This window comes from Ursus arctos, unplaced genomic scaffold, assembly GCF_023065955.2.
Source record: "Ursus arctos isolate Adak ecotype North America unplaced genomic scaffold, UrsArc2.0 scaffold_19, whole genome shotgun sequence".
Taxonomy (NCBI): Eukaryota; Metazoa; Chordata; class Mammalia; order Carnivora; family Ursidae; genus Ursus; species Ursus arctos.
The window spans coordinates 32935335-32951291 of NW_026622863.1; the positions used below are offsets into that span (position 1 = coordinate 32935335).

A 15957-nucleotide genomic window follows, 5' to 3' on the forward strand; every position below is an offset into this window, starting at 1 on the left:
TACAGTGGAGGTGGCAGTCCAGGCTCCCCAAATGGACTTTACTGAAACTGCTGCAAGGGGTGGCGAGGTGCCTAATTAGTTAATACCAAGAAGGATGAAAGAACTGACTTCTTACTCAGACTTCTCTGATGTTATCTGGTGTGGGATGGGGGAGTTATAGCAAAGTGAGATTGGAAGTCTATACTCTCTACCTGGCCTTTTTAGTCTTTTTCTGTGGTGTTTGGCTGGAGAAGAATGGTTATTTTCTATGAGTTTCTGTCTTGCTGGCTGGTCCTTTCCTGGTCCCTTAGCTAGAGAATAAGCTTTTGTGGGTTTTTTTTTAACTTATTAATTTAAAATTTAAAATTAATTTAAGAAGCTTTTTTAAATTTCCATGTCTGTCAGATTTTTGGGTTACCAGCTTCTTCAGCTCCAAGTCTAGAATATATGTGGCAAAAAGAAAACCCAGGTAAATTACGGTCTTGTTCCTTGGGCCCCAAATTCCCTTGGCAATCTAATTCTTTCCATATTCTAGAGTCTTCTTGTATTTGTATAATTTCTAGGCATTTTAGTTATATTTAGTAGAAGGAACAGGGAAATGCACTTCAACTCCAAATTTTCAGAAACAGAAATCACCAATCATTTTTTAAAATTAATTCTAACCATCTGTCTTTGAATTGATGTGTTTAGACTATTTAAATTTAATGCAATCATTGATATATCAGGATTTAATTCTACAATTATATTATTTGCTTTCTAATTGTTCCACTTGTTTCCCATTCCACTGCTTGCCCTTTTCCCCTTTTAGATTATTTGAACAAATTTTAGTATTTCATTTTATCTATTATGATGTTTTGCTATATCTGTATGCTTTTTATTGATTGATCTAGGGGTTATATATCTCATTTTTCAGTCTACTTAGAATCAATACTTAAATACTTCAAGTGGAATGTAAGATCCTTACTCTTTGATAAATCACTTTACCCTCCCCCACTTTCTACTATAATTATTTTACATACTACATTTATGTATTTTGAAAACTGAACAATATTATAAATTTTTGTTTTCAACCATCAAACATATTTTGAAAACTACTGGCAATTTTTTTCAGTAAAGGGCCAGATAAATATTTTAGGCTTTTGAGGCCATACATTGTGGAAGTAATAACTGGAACTGGCCATGTGGATGCTTCTGGAATATAGACAGTGTTCTATTTCTTCACCTAGTTGAAGAGTTCACTTTGTGGTAACTCACCACCCTAACTTTTGTTTTGTGCATCTAACTTTTCTTGTGTCATACCTACCAAATTTTACCTAATTCTGAAACTAAATAGATCAGAGAGCTTAAAAAAAAAATAGATGAAAGACTTTGGGAATGGTTTATCAGAAAAAAAGGGGGGTACATAAAGTATGTGGGATTTATTGCTCCCTTCAGCCCTTCCTTCTTTGAACAAAATTAATAGATGAGGAAATATTTAGTTTGCCCTCAACTCTGAGATACTGAGAATTTCTACTAAGTGCAATTTGCTGAGATAGGAACTGCTTACTGGAGCTAGAAGTTGAAAAATAGGACTTGTGGGGGCACCTGGCTGGCTGAGTCGGTAGAGCATGCAACTCTTGATCTTGGGGTTGTGAGTTCGAGTCCCATACAGGGCATACAGATTACTTTAAAAAAATAAAATAAATAAAAATAAAAACGGGGCTTGTGGGAAAATGAGATTAGAGGTGAATGAAGTACATGAGAAGAATATTCTACTTGAATAACAAGAGAAAGGGAATAAGAGAAGAAAGGGCCAGATGTCCTTTAGTGACAAAGTCAACAATATGAATTCTGGATATTTTTCCTAGGGAAGGCATGAAGAAAAAGGTGGTTGAAGAGAAGATGGTTAAGAAAAGAGGAAAGAAACAGGGGAGGGAGAGAGAAGAGAAAATGAATGAAAGATAAAAGGAAGGATGGACTAAAGAAAAGAAAAGACACAGAAGAAACATGGCAAAATGATCCATATCGGGCATCTGGTACCAGCCAGGCACTTACCCATATGATTTAAATCTCACACCAACTCCCTGAGGTAGATACTATATTTCCTTTTTTATAAAAGAGGAAATGAAAGCTCTGAGAATTTATTTTACTCAAGGAAACAAACCTAGGAACACCAACCCCTGCTGCACACAACTCCAAATTCTGCACTCAAGGAAACCCTTTAATTCCAACAGGGAGAATTCCTTTATGGCAAGTAAATGCTTATGTGACACTTGACTCCTGGAAAGAATCACCCTAGAGGGTGCCCTTGTCCTAATAAGCAGAAAATAGTTGATCTTCTGAAACCCTAAACCTATAATTCTGCAAATCTATGGCATCAGGTAGTATTATGTGGAATACTTATTGATATCATTGACATCCTCTAATTCTGCCTTACTACTAAGGGGCACTTTCAAAGAATCTAATGAAATAATCTAACATTTCACTTTCTGGAGTGAAATAAGTACTAGCGTTCTGTTTAAGTTGACAAAGAATGCCTTTTTTAATTAAAAAATGGGCACCAAGTATACTCCATGGACCAGTTTATAGTATTTGCCGACTAAAAACGAATGCCAAAGATAGAAAGATGTATGGGGTGGCATAGAAAATTCCAAGAGAAGACTCAAGATTATCAAATTACCTGGATTTCTTCGAGCTAAGCAGAGAGCACTAGCTAACTACTGGTGGGAAAGAGAGACCTCAGAAAAAAAACACCACATTTTGACAAAATTATTTGACAAAATTATGTGAAGAATAGTGGACTCTCTCATTGTATGTACCACAAATTTGGGGGTCACTTCAGAGTACTTGAAAAAAATGCATTTATTCTTTAAGTTCAAAGTTATTTAGCACTTGCTGTAGGTTACAAGGAGGGGTAAGGGGATGGCAGGAGGAGGAGAAGGGAAAGGAATAATTCACAAAAAGGTGTAAAAATTAAACCAAGCTACCTCCAAGGAATAATTAGAAGTGAAAATCAATAAGAAGAAAATGGCTCATATTCACCTCATTGATTTCCTGTGCACAGTGAGTCAAACTTGACTGTTGGTTAGAAGTCAGTTTGGCTACTTCTTATTACTTTTTCAGCAGTTGGGTACTCCTGTCAGTGCCTTTCATGCTGGAGTCTTTCTTTGCTCTAATCACAGCTGTCAGCTATTGAACGAGTTTGACACCCTGACTCCAGAAACGAGGGGATTCACACTCCATGCATATGCAGTTGGTTCGTTCATTAAAGCTGACTGACATAACAGATATGGTGCACGGCCACTGATTTTTATAAGCAAAACAAATGGCTACACAACCAAGTAGAAATATCCTTGATCAGAAACACCCAGAGAGCCCTAGAATCAGTCTTTATAAAATTCAGCCAATTTTGTTACTGAAAATACCTATACTTTCACTACTTAAAATACTAGATATAGGCAATCAGTGAAGAGCCAGATCTGTGCACACACACCAGGCTCCTCCCCTACAACCTTAGCTGTCCATTCCAAGTAATCTTGGTTGGAGTTCCAGATTGTGATCCGGATTTTTGGGAGGCATTAAGTTTCTTGGAGGAAAAAGGACAGAATGACAGTGACCAGAATATCCTCCCCCAGCACCAAAAGAAGAAAGCAACTAGAAAGACAAAAGAACTAGAGCTTCTCACAGTATTGTCATAATGTCACAAAATGACAGACTCTGAGCTAAAATGGACCAACTTCAAAATTGTTTCAGAGCATCCCTGACAAGGGCCCATTCATATTCTAGTGGACATTCTTAGCAATAAGCATGCCTGGTTGGGCTGGAGGCTGCTTTCGGAAAATGGGAGCACAAACCGCACCAGTAGTACAGGGAGTCCTTACAGCATGGTCCTACAGGGATGATTCCCAACCTGTAACTTGTATCTAGCAATCGGTGTTTGCCCTCTTCAAACCCCAGGACTTTATGACTCCAGCCACCACATGTTCCTGCTGCGCTTGTCACAATGGTTAGTCTCTGCCTCCCAGGCCACAGAGAGAGATGTTACCAATGCCCTTCAAAAGGTAAGTGACTTTTGACCATCCCTAACTGATCTTTGTGTTTCCTCCAACAGTTTCTTAAACGCCTAGTGAAATGCTCTTCTATGGCAATTTGTAGAGCCCCCAGCACTACCACCTGCAATTTCTCAGCAACTCAGAACTGACAGATAATAATCAAAAACAAAACAAAACAAAACAAAAAACCCCAAAACAAACAAAAACCCCTAATGGATTAAACAAATATACCGATGAGTAGAAACTCTTCAACGGAGTGAAGCGCAGTAAGGGGACACTACACTTGACGAGAGCTAAGATGCAGCTTACCCTACTCTTTGTGGGTAAGGAGATATAAATTAACGAATACATATATACATATATATGATTGTACTACTATTCAATGCCGCAATATATTTTAAGGGGAAAAAAAAACTGTCGGTGTGGGGCGGGAAACAAAGAGCACAGTGCGAAAGGAAGTATGGTGGGCGTCGCAAAGCCGCTGAGTCCGTCACCAAATCTCTAACGTGGCCCAAGCCCAGAGTCAGACGGACCCACCCCTGCTTATTGGCTCCAGAACACGTATCACACGTGGACAGGGTTGCTTCGTGTGTCGCATTTGGTCTGTCTCCTCAGCTAGCGTCTCCTCAGGCCCAGAGCGCCCGGCACGTGGCAGAGGGTCAATAAAACGTTCTTGAATGAGGAAGTGGCTGTTACATTAAGGCGTACCTCAAGGAATGAATGACTGAATGGACGAACGAGTAACCAGGCCTATGCCCGCTCCGCTCCTCCGGCCCTCGCCCCGCTGGCCTAGGTGCACCCAGGTGAGCTCCCGGGGGCCACCGACCTCAACCTCTGCCTACGGCGGCCGGAAGGCGTCAAGACCACTTCAGGGCGGAAGAGCCGCCCCCCGGCTGCCGCCGGACCCGCGTACGCGCAGGCGCGGGCACCGACACTTCCGGGAGGTCACATCCTACCCCGTCTCCTAGCAACAGCTGGAAGCGTTGCTGACTTCCCGGGCAGAGGTGGTGCCGGACTAAGTCGAGTCTCGCCGTCAGCAAGATGGTAAATCTGGAGCCTCCTTCTGCGACCCGACGAGCCAGGGGCGCTGACGTCGGGGGCCTTCCCTGCCCAGCCCCTGAGGCCACCCTGGCCCGCCGGTCCCGGGGCCGCGGCGAGGGCTGGGGGCTCCAAAAGTTTCTTGGAGGGGCGACGGGGAGACCCTGAAGGAAGGAGAGGGCGATGTTGGAGGGGAGAAGATACCCAGATGGGGGAAACTATCTTGAGGCATAGATATCTACGGTGTTGATACCGGGGGCTGGATTTGCGGGGTGTGGATATCGAGAAAGAGAACAGAGAGATTGGGGGGATGAAGGATGTTGAGGGGGTGAGAGACCTCGACAGCGAGGAAAGTTCGAAAAAAGGAAAAGGCGAGATGGAGAGGAGAAAAGTCAGATCTTGGGAAGGAAAAAAGATGCGACAGAGAGAGCAGGGGAACGGGGAGAGAGAGCCGACACTGAGAAAGAAGAAAAAAAAATAAAGAGGAAAAGGAGGAGAGACCAAAAAAAATGAAAAATGAGAAGTAAACGAAAGCGGAGACTGGGGATAGTTTGAAAAGGAGCAAGGTGAAAGAGTTTTAAGAGGAATGAAAAGGGGATTGGAGATGGGGATTAAGAGATTGTATTAAGGGGGCGCAGAAATCACGAAAAAACAACTGAAAGAGGAGAGGGAAAGGCTGACAGCAGAGAGGCGTTTGGGAGAGAAGTAAGAATTAAATAAATAAAGAGGGGTTCAGTGGTTGTAAGGAGCTGTGAACATTGTCCTGAAAGACGGCAAAAATATAATACATTTTGGATCCCCTGTATAACTATTTCGCTTTAGTGCATCGTTTCCCAAAGTGATATGCAAACGCTAGTTGCTACGTAAGGTAGTTCGAAAATAACAACACAGAAAATTACATCTGAGGGAATTATTCCTCTCCTATTCCCACCACCCCCCCAGCCTGTAGACTATATCCAGGAGAAAGCCCCCGGCACTGTTAGGCCCTTAATACCACTGTCATTCGGTAATTTCCATTTTTCACCTGAATATCAGAGTTCAGGCTCAGACCTTTCTTTGGGGTAGAATTTAATAATATGCCCTCCCTTTATTTTGTTTGCTTTTAAGGTTATTTCTGTTTATGACAAATAGTAGCAGATTACCATTTAGTACTGGTAGTGATGTCCTTGTAAAATGTGTTTAAGTTTTAAGTAATGAGATAATTTAAAGAGCATTCTAGGTAAATAATAGAGATGGTATTCATAATGGCAAAAAGTGAGAGTCCAGCATACGAATGCCTGAAATTCAGAAAGTACCTGCTGTAGTGGTGGAAAAGAGGACATAAGTGTCCCTGCTCACAACAAGTGCAAAAGAAAACTGTCTTTTGACTAAAGTAGCATAATGTTCACTTCTGTGATGTTGGAAGGAAAAAATAAATCACAAACCCTCATCAAGAAACTGCAAGATACTGTTTGAATTCAGAAAATCCAATGATCACATGGGAATAATAAGCAAGCTTGAAAAATATTATTTGTGATTTCAGCATTGGTAGAAGGGAATAAAACTGGTACAATATAGTCTGTGCATAAGATTAGTTCGGAAAGCTGAGTGAATTAAAGGGGTTCCAAAATAATCATTCATGGTTGAACATTCAGCTTGCACTGAAACCCAGGCTGTCATTACCAAGAGAATCCTGGAATATGTTGTGTTTACAGAATATCCTGAATTTAATTATCTGAACTCCCAAGGAGGTAACATTTAGGACTAAGAATCAGATTTCTTGTGAAGTGATACTTCTAGGTAGAGGGAGATAAACACATAGCTCTGTAACTATTTAAAGGACTATAATACAGAGAAGAAATTTTTCATATGAATACAGAAAGATCAGTGAGCAAAGCCTGAGTGGGAGAAAACCTGTCCAATTTAGAGAATGCTTTTCCAGGAAATAGAGACATTAAAAGTTGAGTGAACTCTTGTGAGGCAGTAAGCTCTCCATCTCTAGAAGAGTTCAGGCCAAGAGATGTGTCAGGGTTGTATGTAAGAGTCTTACATAGGCTTGGATACAGGACTTGACCATTTCAAAGCTCTCTTCCAAAGGTCTGAGATTATAGTATCCAGTACCTTAGGTTAAGGAGATGAGGGGGTAGGTGTCTCTCTAAACATTATTCACTGTAGGACTGGGGTTACCACAAAGACACCCTTTGGTTAATTGCCTTCCTGATCTCTTCAGGCAGAGGTGGAGGAAACCCTAAAGAGGATCCAGAGCCATAAAGGGGTTATTGGAACTATGGTCGTAAATGCAGAAGGTAAATATATCACAGGATGTCTTCTTGACATGCACAAGTCAACTAAGAACCTGTTTATTGTACCAAGCCTAGCACAGACATCTTAGAATTTGAAATAAAAAGCATATTTTCTGTGTTTTAGCTATAACATTTACTTCTCAAACATCCATTATCTATTACATACCAAGCGCTCTGCTGAGAATTAAAAATATAAATATGAATAAGACATGTCTAAAAATATCTATATATTCCTAAGAAACACTATACATTGTCTAATTTGTAAAGCTTTGGTAACTCTCCTAATATTTCAGAAGTACCAATAAAACTATCATATTAAAGATAGGAAGCATATCATTGTTGGCAGTCAGTTTTTATTTTAACATTATAAAGTATACAGTGTTTCAGTCTTCATTTAAAATGAAATTGTTCCTTTACCATACTTAATAAAATCTTTGAGAATCAGTTTTAATCTCATATATGGTATAGTCTTTGTGGATATAGCATAAGAAGGACCAATGCATTTCCACCTATGAAATCTGTAGACTTCCACCAGAGACTTGCTCTCATTCCACAATCACTATTAACAATCCACAGAGCATTTTCTCTGGCACATCACTACCTGCTCAGCTACAGTGGTAACCTCTCAAAGGCTCCTGCTAGTTTCACTGCTAATTCAGGCATTTGCAAGGGCAAGAAGTACCACAAATCCCAGAGCATTTGTTGAAATAAGAGTAGCTACTTCATATAATTCACAGTGCAACCATGAAATTGGCACATTGCCATAGCAGAGTGCTTGCAACAGAATCTCCCAGCTCATCATTATTTTGGCACAAGTCGATCAATAAATGTTTATTGAGCAACTGCAAACCACAGTCAAATTTGGACTTTAATCCCTTATCAATTAAAAATAGAATATAACCTACTTTACTGATGGTTGTGATCATTAAATGAAATAATAGTCAAGTCCCTGGCACAATACGCAACACTTAATGGAATTATAATTAAGCTCTGAGAATGTGGAAGTTTTTAATTGATTTGGACAGATAAAACATCCAATGTATAGATAAAAACATTGGATGTCTTTTGCAAATAATAAAATAAAATGTAAAATAACACAAATGAATATAATAAACTCACCCAGCTTCAGTGATCAGTAGGGAAAGGATTGAAGATCAGCCTTATAGGTAAGAAAGACTGATGCCTAATATTTCCAGGAAGTGGTCCAACCCTAGTACATTGTTCTGCTTGAAATGATTTTAGTTCTTAGCATGTTCATAAACTCTTCACAACCCCTAAGACAGGCTGTCTGTGTGGCTCCAGAAAAGTAATGTATTCATTTCCCTCAGCTGCCATAACAAGGTACCACACACTTGGTGGCTTAAAACCTTAGAAAGTTATTATCAGTTTTGGAGGCTAGGAGTCAAAACAAGGGTGTCAGCAAAGACAGGCTGTTCTTTGAAGTCTCTACAGAATCCTTCCTCGCTGCTCTCTCACCTTCTGGTGGTTTCCGGTTTCTGGTCCTTGGCTTTCCTTGGCTTGTAGATGCACCAGTCCTGTCTCTGCCTGATCTCCACGTGGCATCCATCTCTCTCTGTTTTCTCTCCTTAGAAGGACCCCAGCCATTGGATTCGAGCCCACCCTGATCTAGTGTGACCTCATCTTAACTAATTACATCTGCACATTTTAAGGTTTAAGGTAGACTTGAATTTGGGGGGAGAGGACACCATTCAACCTAGGACAACTCATCTAATGAGTTACATTGGAAGATCTTAGTCAAAAGTCCATAATCTTAGCAATATGCATCATATGTCTGAAAACACCCATACCCTGCAATTTGTAATGTTGCTCCTAGGAATTCATCCTAAGGAGTAAGGAAGAAAAGATTTGGGTACAAAGGATACTCACTGAGGCGTCATATACAAGAGCAGTAAATAAACAGACAAATAAGTAAATAAATCTAAGCAGCTGGGAAAATTTTAAATTAATTATGTAATATTTACTTGATGAACCATTACTCTGTTTAAATTGCTGAGGAATATTTAGAGTCATGGGAAACTAAATATTAGATGACAAAAAGCAGGGAACAAAGCAGTAAGCCAACACTTTCTAATCATAAATATAGCCAGTCACACATACACACTTAAAATACACATGGAAGGAAAGGCAGGGATGTGTTATGGTGATCATCTCAGAGTGCTGGAATTACAACTGATTTTTGCTTTACTTTCCTGAAGTTTCTCACTGTTTTTCTTATCCAAAGGCAACAAAATATTTTTAATATCCATTAACTTCATCTAATTAACCCCTACTAGGATAAGATTACGTTAGGATTCAGGGCACTTGTCTGAAAGCCAAATTAACTTTTTTCCCAAAAAATATAAACGAGAGGTTTATTTTTATGGTCAGATGATTAATAACCAGAATGTCTGACAAGCATGTTTATTAATAGCATACGGTATAAGTTGTGTGACCAGAATTAATAAAATATTCCGTTTCGGCAACCTACTCAATTTTAGATGAAAGTGCCATTTATTATATAGCAGCTTTGCTGCTTTCAGGAGACCCATGAACCTTAATACTGAAAATATTTAAGATGGTGTTCATGTGTTCTTGTTTACTACGAGTGGTTTTAGTGTCATTTTCAGCAAATCATTTTAACATACTTTCAGGTTTTTTTCATGACTAGGTAGGCCTTCTACCATGTTTATACATTCAGATCTCCTCATATGGTGTGTTAACCAGAGTCCTTTGGTTTCAGCGTTACTGAAACATAGGCGTCCTTTCCATGACAATAAAGTAGACTTATCGGTTTCGCCCATTGCTGAGTGGTACAGGATTTTATTAGAATAGATTCTCTGTTAATGTTGATTTCTCATTTATAAAACCATTCATTGTTTACAATATTGCAGCAGTGATCGTTGAATTAGATACTGATGAATATATATATTTGTTTCTCAGTCATAACTCTTATATATTCTTATGTATATATAAGCCTGATTTCTGTTGGCTCTTAATTTTAAATATTCTTGACATTTCTAACAACCCATCATTTGAATTTCACTAGATTTTATTAGCCACCCAGCCAATTCCTTATATTTTTGAAATACGGTCAACCAAAATACGAACGTACAGTCAAAGACGACCAGCTTACTGGGATCATAGAGAGTCATATTTTAAAGTACCGCCGTAAATTCTGCAATATCAAATTCATATTCTTTGTTCCAGAAGTTCCATTGTAGGGCTTTATCCTACCCATAGACACAAATGTGAAAGTGCATGCACACAGACATATTCTGTAGCCTTGCTTATAAAAGTCAAAGAATGGGAACAGCCTAGATGCCCATCAGGAAGCTTTATTAGTTACGTGTTCACAGGCATCCATTCAACAATCATGTTATGAAGTCACTAACCTGAGTGGCCCAGCCTTATGTGTACTGAATGGCATAATTTTCCAAGTCTTGAAATGAAAAAAAAAAAAAGCACAGAATAGAGAACAACACAATTAAGGAATGAAGAACACAAATGCAAACATACTTGAACACACTTCGAATGTCTCTGCAAGGTTACCAAAGAAACTGAGAGCAGTGGCTCCATCTCAGAAGGAGACACAGGTGAATTTTCTACCATGTGCTAAAATTGCTTCTTAATAAATTATTTTTTAATTACCTCACATGGTACCAAGCAAAAGCTCAATAAATATTTGTTGATTGATTTTTTCAAGTGCTCTGTAGTGTGTATGAACAACTCCAAGAGTTTCCACAGCACGCACTTATTATTCAGAAAAGCTAGCTGTTTTATTTATTGACTTGGATCATGAATAGACTAACTAAATAGGCCTGAGCACTGGATTCATAATCTTGTCATCTACATTTTAAATAATTTATTCCGGTTGTATTTCTTGTTTTGACACTGAGCAGTGCAGGCTTTGTAGGTAGTCACTCTTCAGGATGCAAAATAGAACTAGTCCATGGGAGGTGCTTTCAGAAGGTGGAGTCCTTGCTATGCTTGTTAAAGACAGGCCTGGTGATGTGTCGTCAGCTGTGAACGACAGACCCGACTTCGGGGTACAGTGGCCAACAAATAATTATACAGAAATGAAAACATTTGATAAAAAACCTTATTTATCGCACAGGTTTTCATGTAAATATTGTCCTCGTCTTGTTTGGCAAGACCCATTCCAGAGGTAATGGTTTTCTTGAAAGAGAAAAGCAAATAGTCTGTTTCAGATCAGAATGGAGGTTCTCAAAGAGTTTCACGAAAAACTGGTAAAATCCTTAGTTTGTAATACTGTTCCACTCTCAAAGTCCTCTCTGGTTTAATAGTTTTTGGAATTACATTCTCTGAGGGAAAACCCTGAGCTATGTTCGCCTCTTTCACGGCTTGGCCTTAATTCGGGTACCTGTGGAATCTGGGCAACCCCAAACTCACCTTCATATGTTCCCCTAAATTAAAGGCAACTTGGCACATCAAATCCTTGCAATTCCCTGGTGATCCTGTAGTTCTCAAAATCATCTGAAGGACCTTGGATGAGACACAACATATGGAAAGTACCTAGCACAGCACCTATTAAAAAATAAGCCCTGAGCACCAAGCGACCTGAATTGAAATAGACTGATTTGACCGGAATTGAATTATACTTGCATATTTGTAAGGCTAGATTTTCCCAGTTAAATTAATAGGTTCGGATTTAAATGCGCATAATGGAACAATAGAGCACATGAGCAGCTAAATTTAATAATGCTTAAAGCAAGAATGAGCGCAAACCAGGGAGTGCCCAGCAAAACCACAGGGCCTTTGCTGCTGTGTCCTCTAATATAAAATTTAAGGTTTGCAAAATACCATATAAGGAGGTACAAAGAAATGTTTAAAGTCCCTTTTTGATATACTCTCCAACATGGGCTCCGATATCCCTTTCTATTTCTGGCCTTAGGAGAGGAGACTGGCACCAAGTCACAGACCAAGCATTTCGAAGCAAAATGGCATAGACAGGCCACTTGGAGGTGCATTTTGTAGAGTAATATGTTAACTTAGTTCTGAAATAATCAGTTCACAGCTTCAAAAAAAATGTATGCACAAAAACGTTCATCACACCATTAGCTACAACAACAATAACAACAAAAACAGTTCCTAACAATCTAACAATAGGGGATTGGTTACATTATGTTTATAAAATAGTGTACACTCATTAAAAATAATTTGATGACAATATCACTGACAAGAACAGCTTCTATATGCTATCATTTAAATGAAGAAAAAAGCAATAGTCAAATTTGTAATGACAGTTTGACCAACTATATTTTAAAACCCATGTAAAGACAAAAACATTGGCAGGGAATAAGTTAAAATTGTTATCAGTGAATAATATAGGCCAAAACTTTTTCTTCCGCTTTACAATCACCAGTATTTTCCAGTGTTTCCACCGTGTGCATATTCCTTTTATAATCAAAAAAATGTTAACCCAAAAGTGAATCTCGTAACAGGCATTCCTATCCGAACAACGTTGGACAACTCGACAACGGTTCAATATGCAGGTCTTCTTCACCAGCTGACGGTGAAAGCCAGGAGCACAGTCCGTGACATTGATCCTCAGAACGACCTCACTTTTCTTAGGATCAGATCAAAGAAACATGAAATCATGGTTGCCCCAGGTAATGTGTCATTTTGTTTCATATTTAAGACATCTTTCCGCTTTACTAGATAGAAGCTTTGTTTCAAAGAACTGGAAGTATAGATTTTAACATGCAATATGGCGCATGATGTTCTTCAGTTACAAAATGAAGATGTTTGAATCTGAAAAACCCAACCTGGAAATTTTGTGAAATTAGCTACAAATCTAACCTTTGAAGAATTTGAAATTTTTGTCCATTTGCATTTATTATTAGTAATCAAAATATTTGGGAGATGTAGGTCCCACATTAGGTGAACTTAGAACATGGAGACTTTCAGGAGAGTGGAGAAATGTCTCCCGACTGGGGGATAAACTGGGGAGTGGATCAAAGGCCTATAGGGTCTTAAATCTTCCCTGGGAGAGAACCCATTCACCTGGCCTATGGACAGACAGCAGCCATAGACATACTTCTTTCCCTGAAGGAATTACACATACGGCATTAGCAATGTCTCTGTAAACAGGACTCATGTTCCAAAATCTAGTCTAGAACAAACTTCTCTATAGAACATCTATAAAACCAGAATGACCCACAAACTGATGCTTTTTCTCCACCTATGCTATCACCCTGGCTGCGCATTAAAAGCACTTGGAGAGCTTTACAAAAACAATTACTGACACCCGAGGCCTCACCGCAGGCCAATGAAATCAGGACCTCTGGCACTTGGCCCCGGGTCATGGTAGCTTTTGAAAGCTGGACAGGTGATTCCGATGTGCAATGAGGATGGGAAACCATTGGTCTACAGAAAGTCTAAGTGATGTTTTGAAGAGAAAGGCAGGTTAGCGGACTTATTCATTTATTAAATTTAATTTTTCGGGTGGGTTAATTTTGTCCGCCTCTCTCCACAGATAAGGAATATCTTTTGATTGTCATTCAGAATCCATGTGAATAGCCCTGCTATGGCCCAGCCTGCCCGGTGATTCCAGGCTGAAAACGCTTTACTCTCTTACTAAGATTCTACTCCAGTTGAAGTGACCTTTTCGACACTGTTTTCTATTTTTACATTTAAACTGCTGTGCACGTCTTATTTAGTCCCTTTTGAATGTATTGTAAAGTTGTGATTTAGCTAGGTAATAAATGAATTCTGGTATGTGGGTCTCTTTTTTTTTTTTTTCCATACGGCACAAAACTGAAGGATTCTTGTGAGGGCGCAGGCTTCCTTGCGACAGTCTTTGCAGTCTTGAGATACACCAAGAAGCAGCGGGCTACATCCTCTTGCCCATTTCCTTAGCGCGGCGGCGAGATCCGGTGTAGCAGGGCGGCAGCAACCAGAGAAGTAGGAAGTCCTGACCCTCTGGGGGCGCTAGTCGCTTTCCCGGGTTAAACTAGGGAAGTAAAGAGTCGGAGGCGTGGTTCCGGGCAGGGTCAGCCCCGCGGCTGAGCACCTCCACCCACCCGCGCCAGACTTCTCAGAGCGTAGCCTGCAGCACCAGCAGTGGGTCGGGGCCAGGTACACGCTTGGGGCGCTGACCAGAAAACTCCGGAGGGTGTGTTTTTACTAGGTATTTCAAAGGGTCAGAAAATAATGAAATTAATAATAGAACAAATGTAAAAGATTTCCAAGCCCTGTTAGAACAGTTGTTAATATTTTGCCATATTTGCCTTCTATCCTCTTTTCTCAATTAAGCCTTTTATTTTGAGATAACTGAGGATTCACATGAAATTGTAAGAAATAACACAGAGATCCTGTGTACCCTTTACCCAGTTCCCTGAACTATATAGCACATACCTGACTTTCAAGTCATTTTCCCACACTTTTTATTTTAAAAGACTTCAAACTTGTAGAAGAGTGGAAATAATAGCACCGTCAACTCCCACATAAGCTTCACTCACATTCACCAACTCTTAATATTTTACATTTGTTTCATCTCTCTCTCTCTAGACATACATGTGTATATATCATAGATATATATATAACCAGAACCCCAGTTTCATATTTAAGACATTTAATATTGGTAAAATATCATCTAATACACAGTCCTACTCAAATTTTCCCAATAGTCCCAATAATGTCCTTTGCAGCTCTTTCTTTTAAATCCAGGATTCTATCAATGGTCACATATTGCATTTGGTTGCTGTGTCTTAATTTTTTAGCTGTTTTTATTTTTTTAATATTTTTTATAAAAATTTTGTATTATGTTATGTTAGTCACCATACAGTACATCCCCAGTTTTTGATGTAATGTTCCATGATTCATTACTTGCGTATAACACCCAGTGCACCATGTAATACGTGCCCTCCTTAATACCCATCACCAGCCTATTTTAGCTGTTTTTAGAACCCCCTGTTCTCTATTTTCCACCTCTAGGTGGTATCCAATTCTTATTTCGTCTCCGCAGAGTCCCCAGTGCCACCTGCTCCCCACCCCCACACCCCTCCCTACTGAACCCAGATCAAGAGCAGGTCTCAGTCACAGGCTTTCCCTTCCTTCCACGCCATGACTTGGAGACCAGATACACCACCATGGACTCAACCTCATCCTTCAGCCCAGTGGGGTGTGGGTACTGTAACTCACTCACCCAGGGACAGCTTCAGCATCTGCTGGCAATTCCAAATATAAAGAAGGCCTTGTTAGAATCCAAATGGCAAGAAAATCCATTATTGTGGGAGAGGACCACAGAGATGATCTATCCGACCGCTTGATTTTACAGGTAAGGATTTTACCCGAAACATGGGTCAAGTGTATTTCAGGAATTGGGTATGTGGGTTCATATCTGACTGATCTTGCCTATGCAATTGGTGCTTATAATCTCTTCAGAGGGCTTATGCTTTTGTGAGACCTGCTCCACGACCGGCCCCCCAAAAATTGTTTTTAGGAAGTAAAAATTAGCTCATTGTTATAAAATGTACCAGAGGTAACATTTGATTCCAATACCTAAATCTGTCAACTCCCCATAGCTTCCCAGCCCACCCAGAGCTCATCAGCAGATGCATGGCTGAGTGGTAAAGCCACTTCCTTCCTTCTGGCCCAGCCAGAAA

General features: G+C 39.7%; 1 protein-coding gene and 1 long non-coding RNA gene across 4 annotated transcripts in view; one reads left to right on the top strand and one right to left on the bottom strand.

Annotated features, from left to right (window-relative positions):
- Window positions 1-4882, bottom strand: part of LOC113252518 (uncharacterized) — a 512658-nt gene extending 507776 nt beyond the window's left edge. For all 3 annotated transcript variants that reach the window (XR_008960202.1, XR_003314880.4, XR_006409039.3), the window contains exon 1: window positions 4719-4882. This is a non-coding gene — a long non-coding RNA (uncharacterized LOC113252518). The remainder of the gene's footprint in view (window positions 1-4718) is intronic.
- Window positions 4883-4956: 74 nt separating this feature from the next.
- DYNLRB2 (dynein light chain roadblock-type 2) lies at window positions 4957-14060 on the top strand. The gene is made up of 4 exons (XM_026495284.4): window positions 4957-5054; window positions 7258-7333; window positions 12793-12960; window positions 13827-14060. The coding sequence occupies exons 1-4, from the start codon at window positions 5052-5054 to the stop codon at window positions 13868-13870; spliced, it is 291 nt and encodes a 96-aa protein (XP_026351069.1). The 5' UTR covers window positions 4957-5051; the 3' UTR covers window positions 13871-14060.
- Window positions 14061-15957: the final 1897 nt, after the last annotated feature.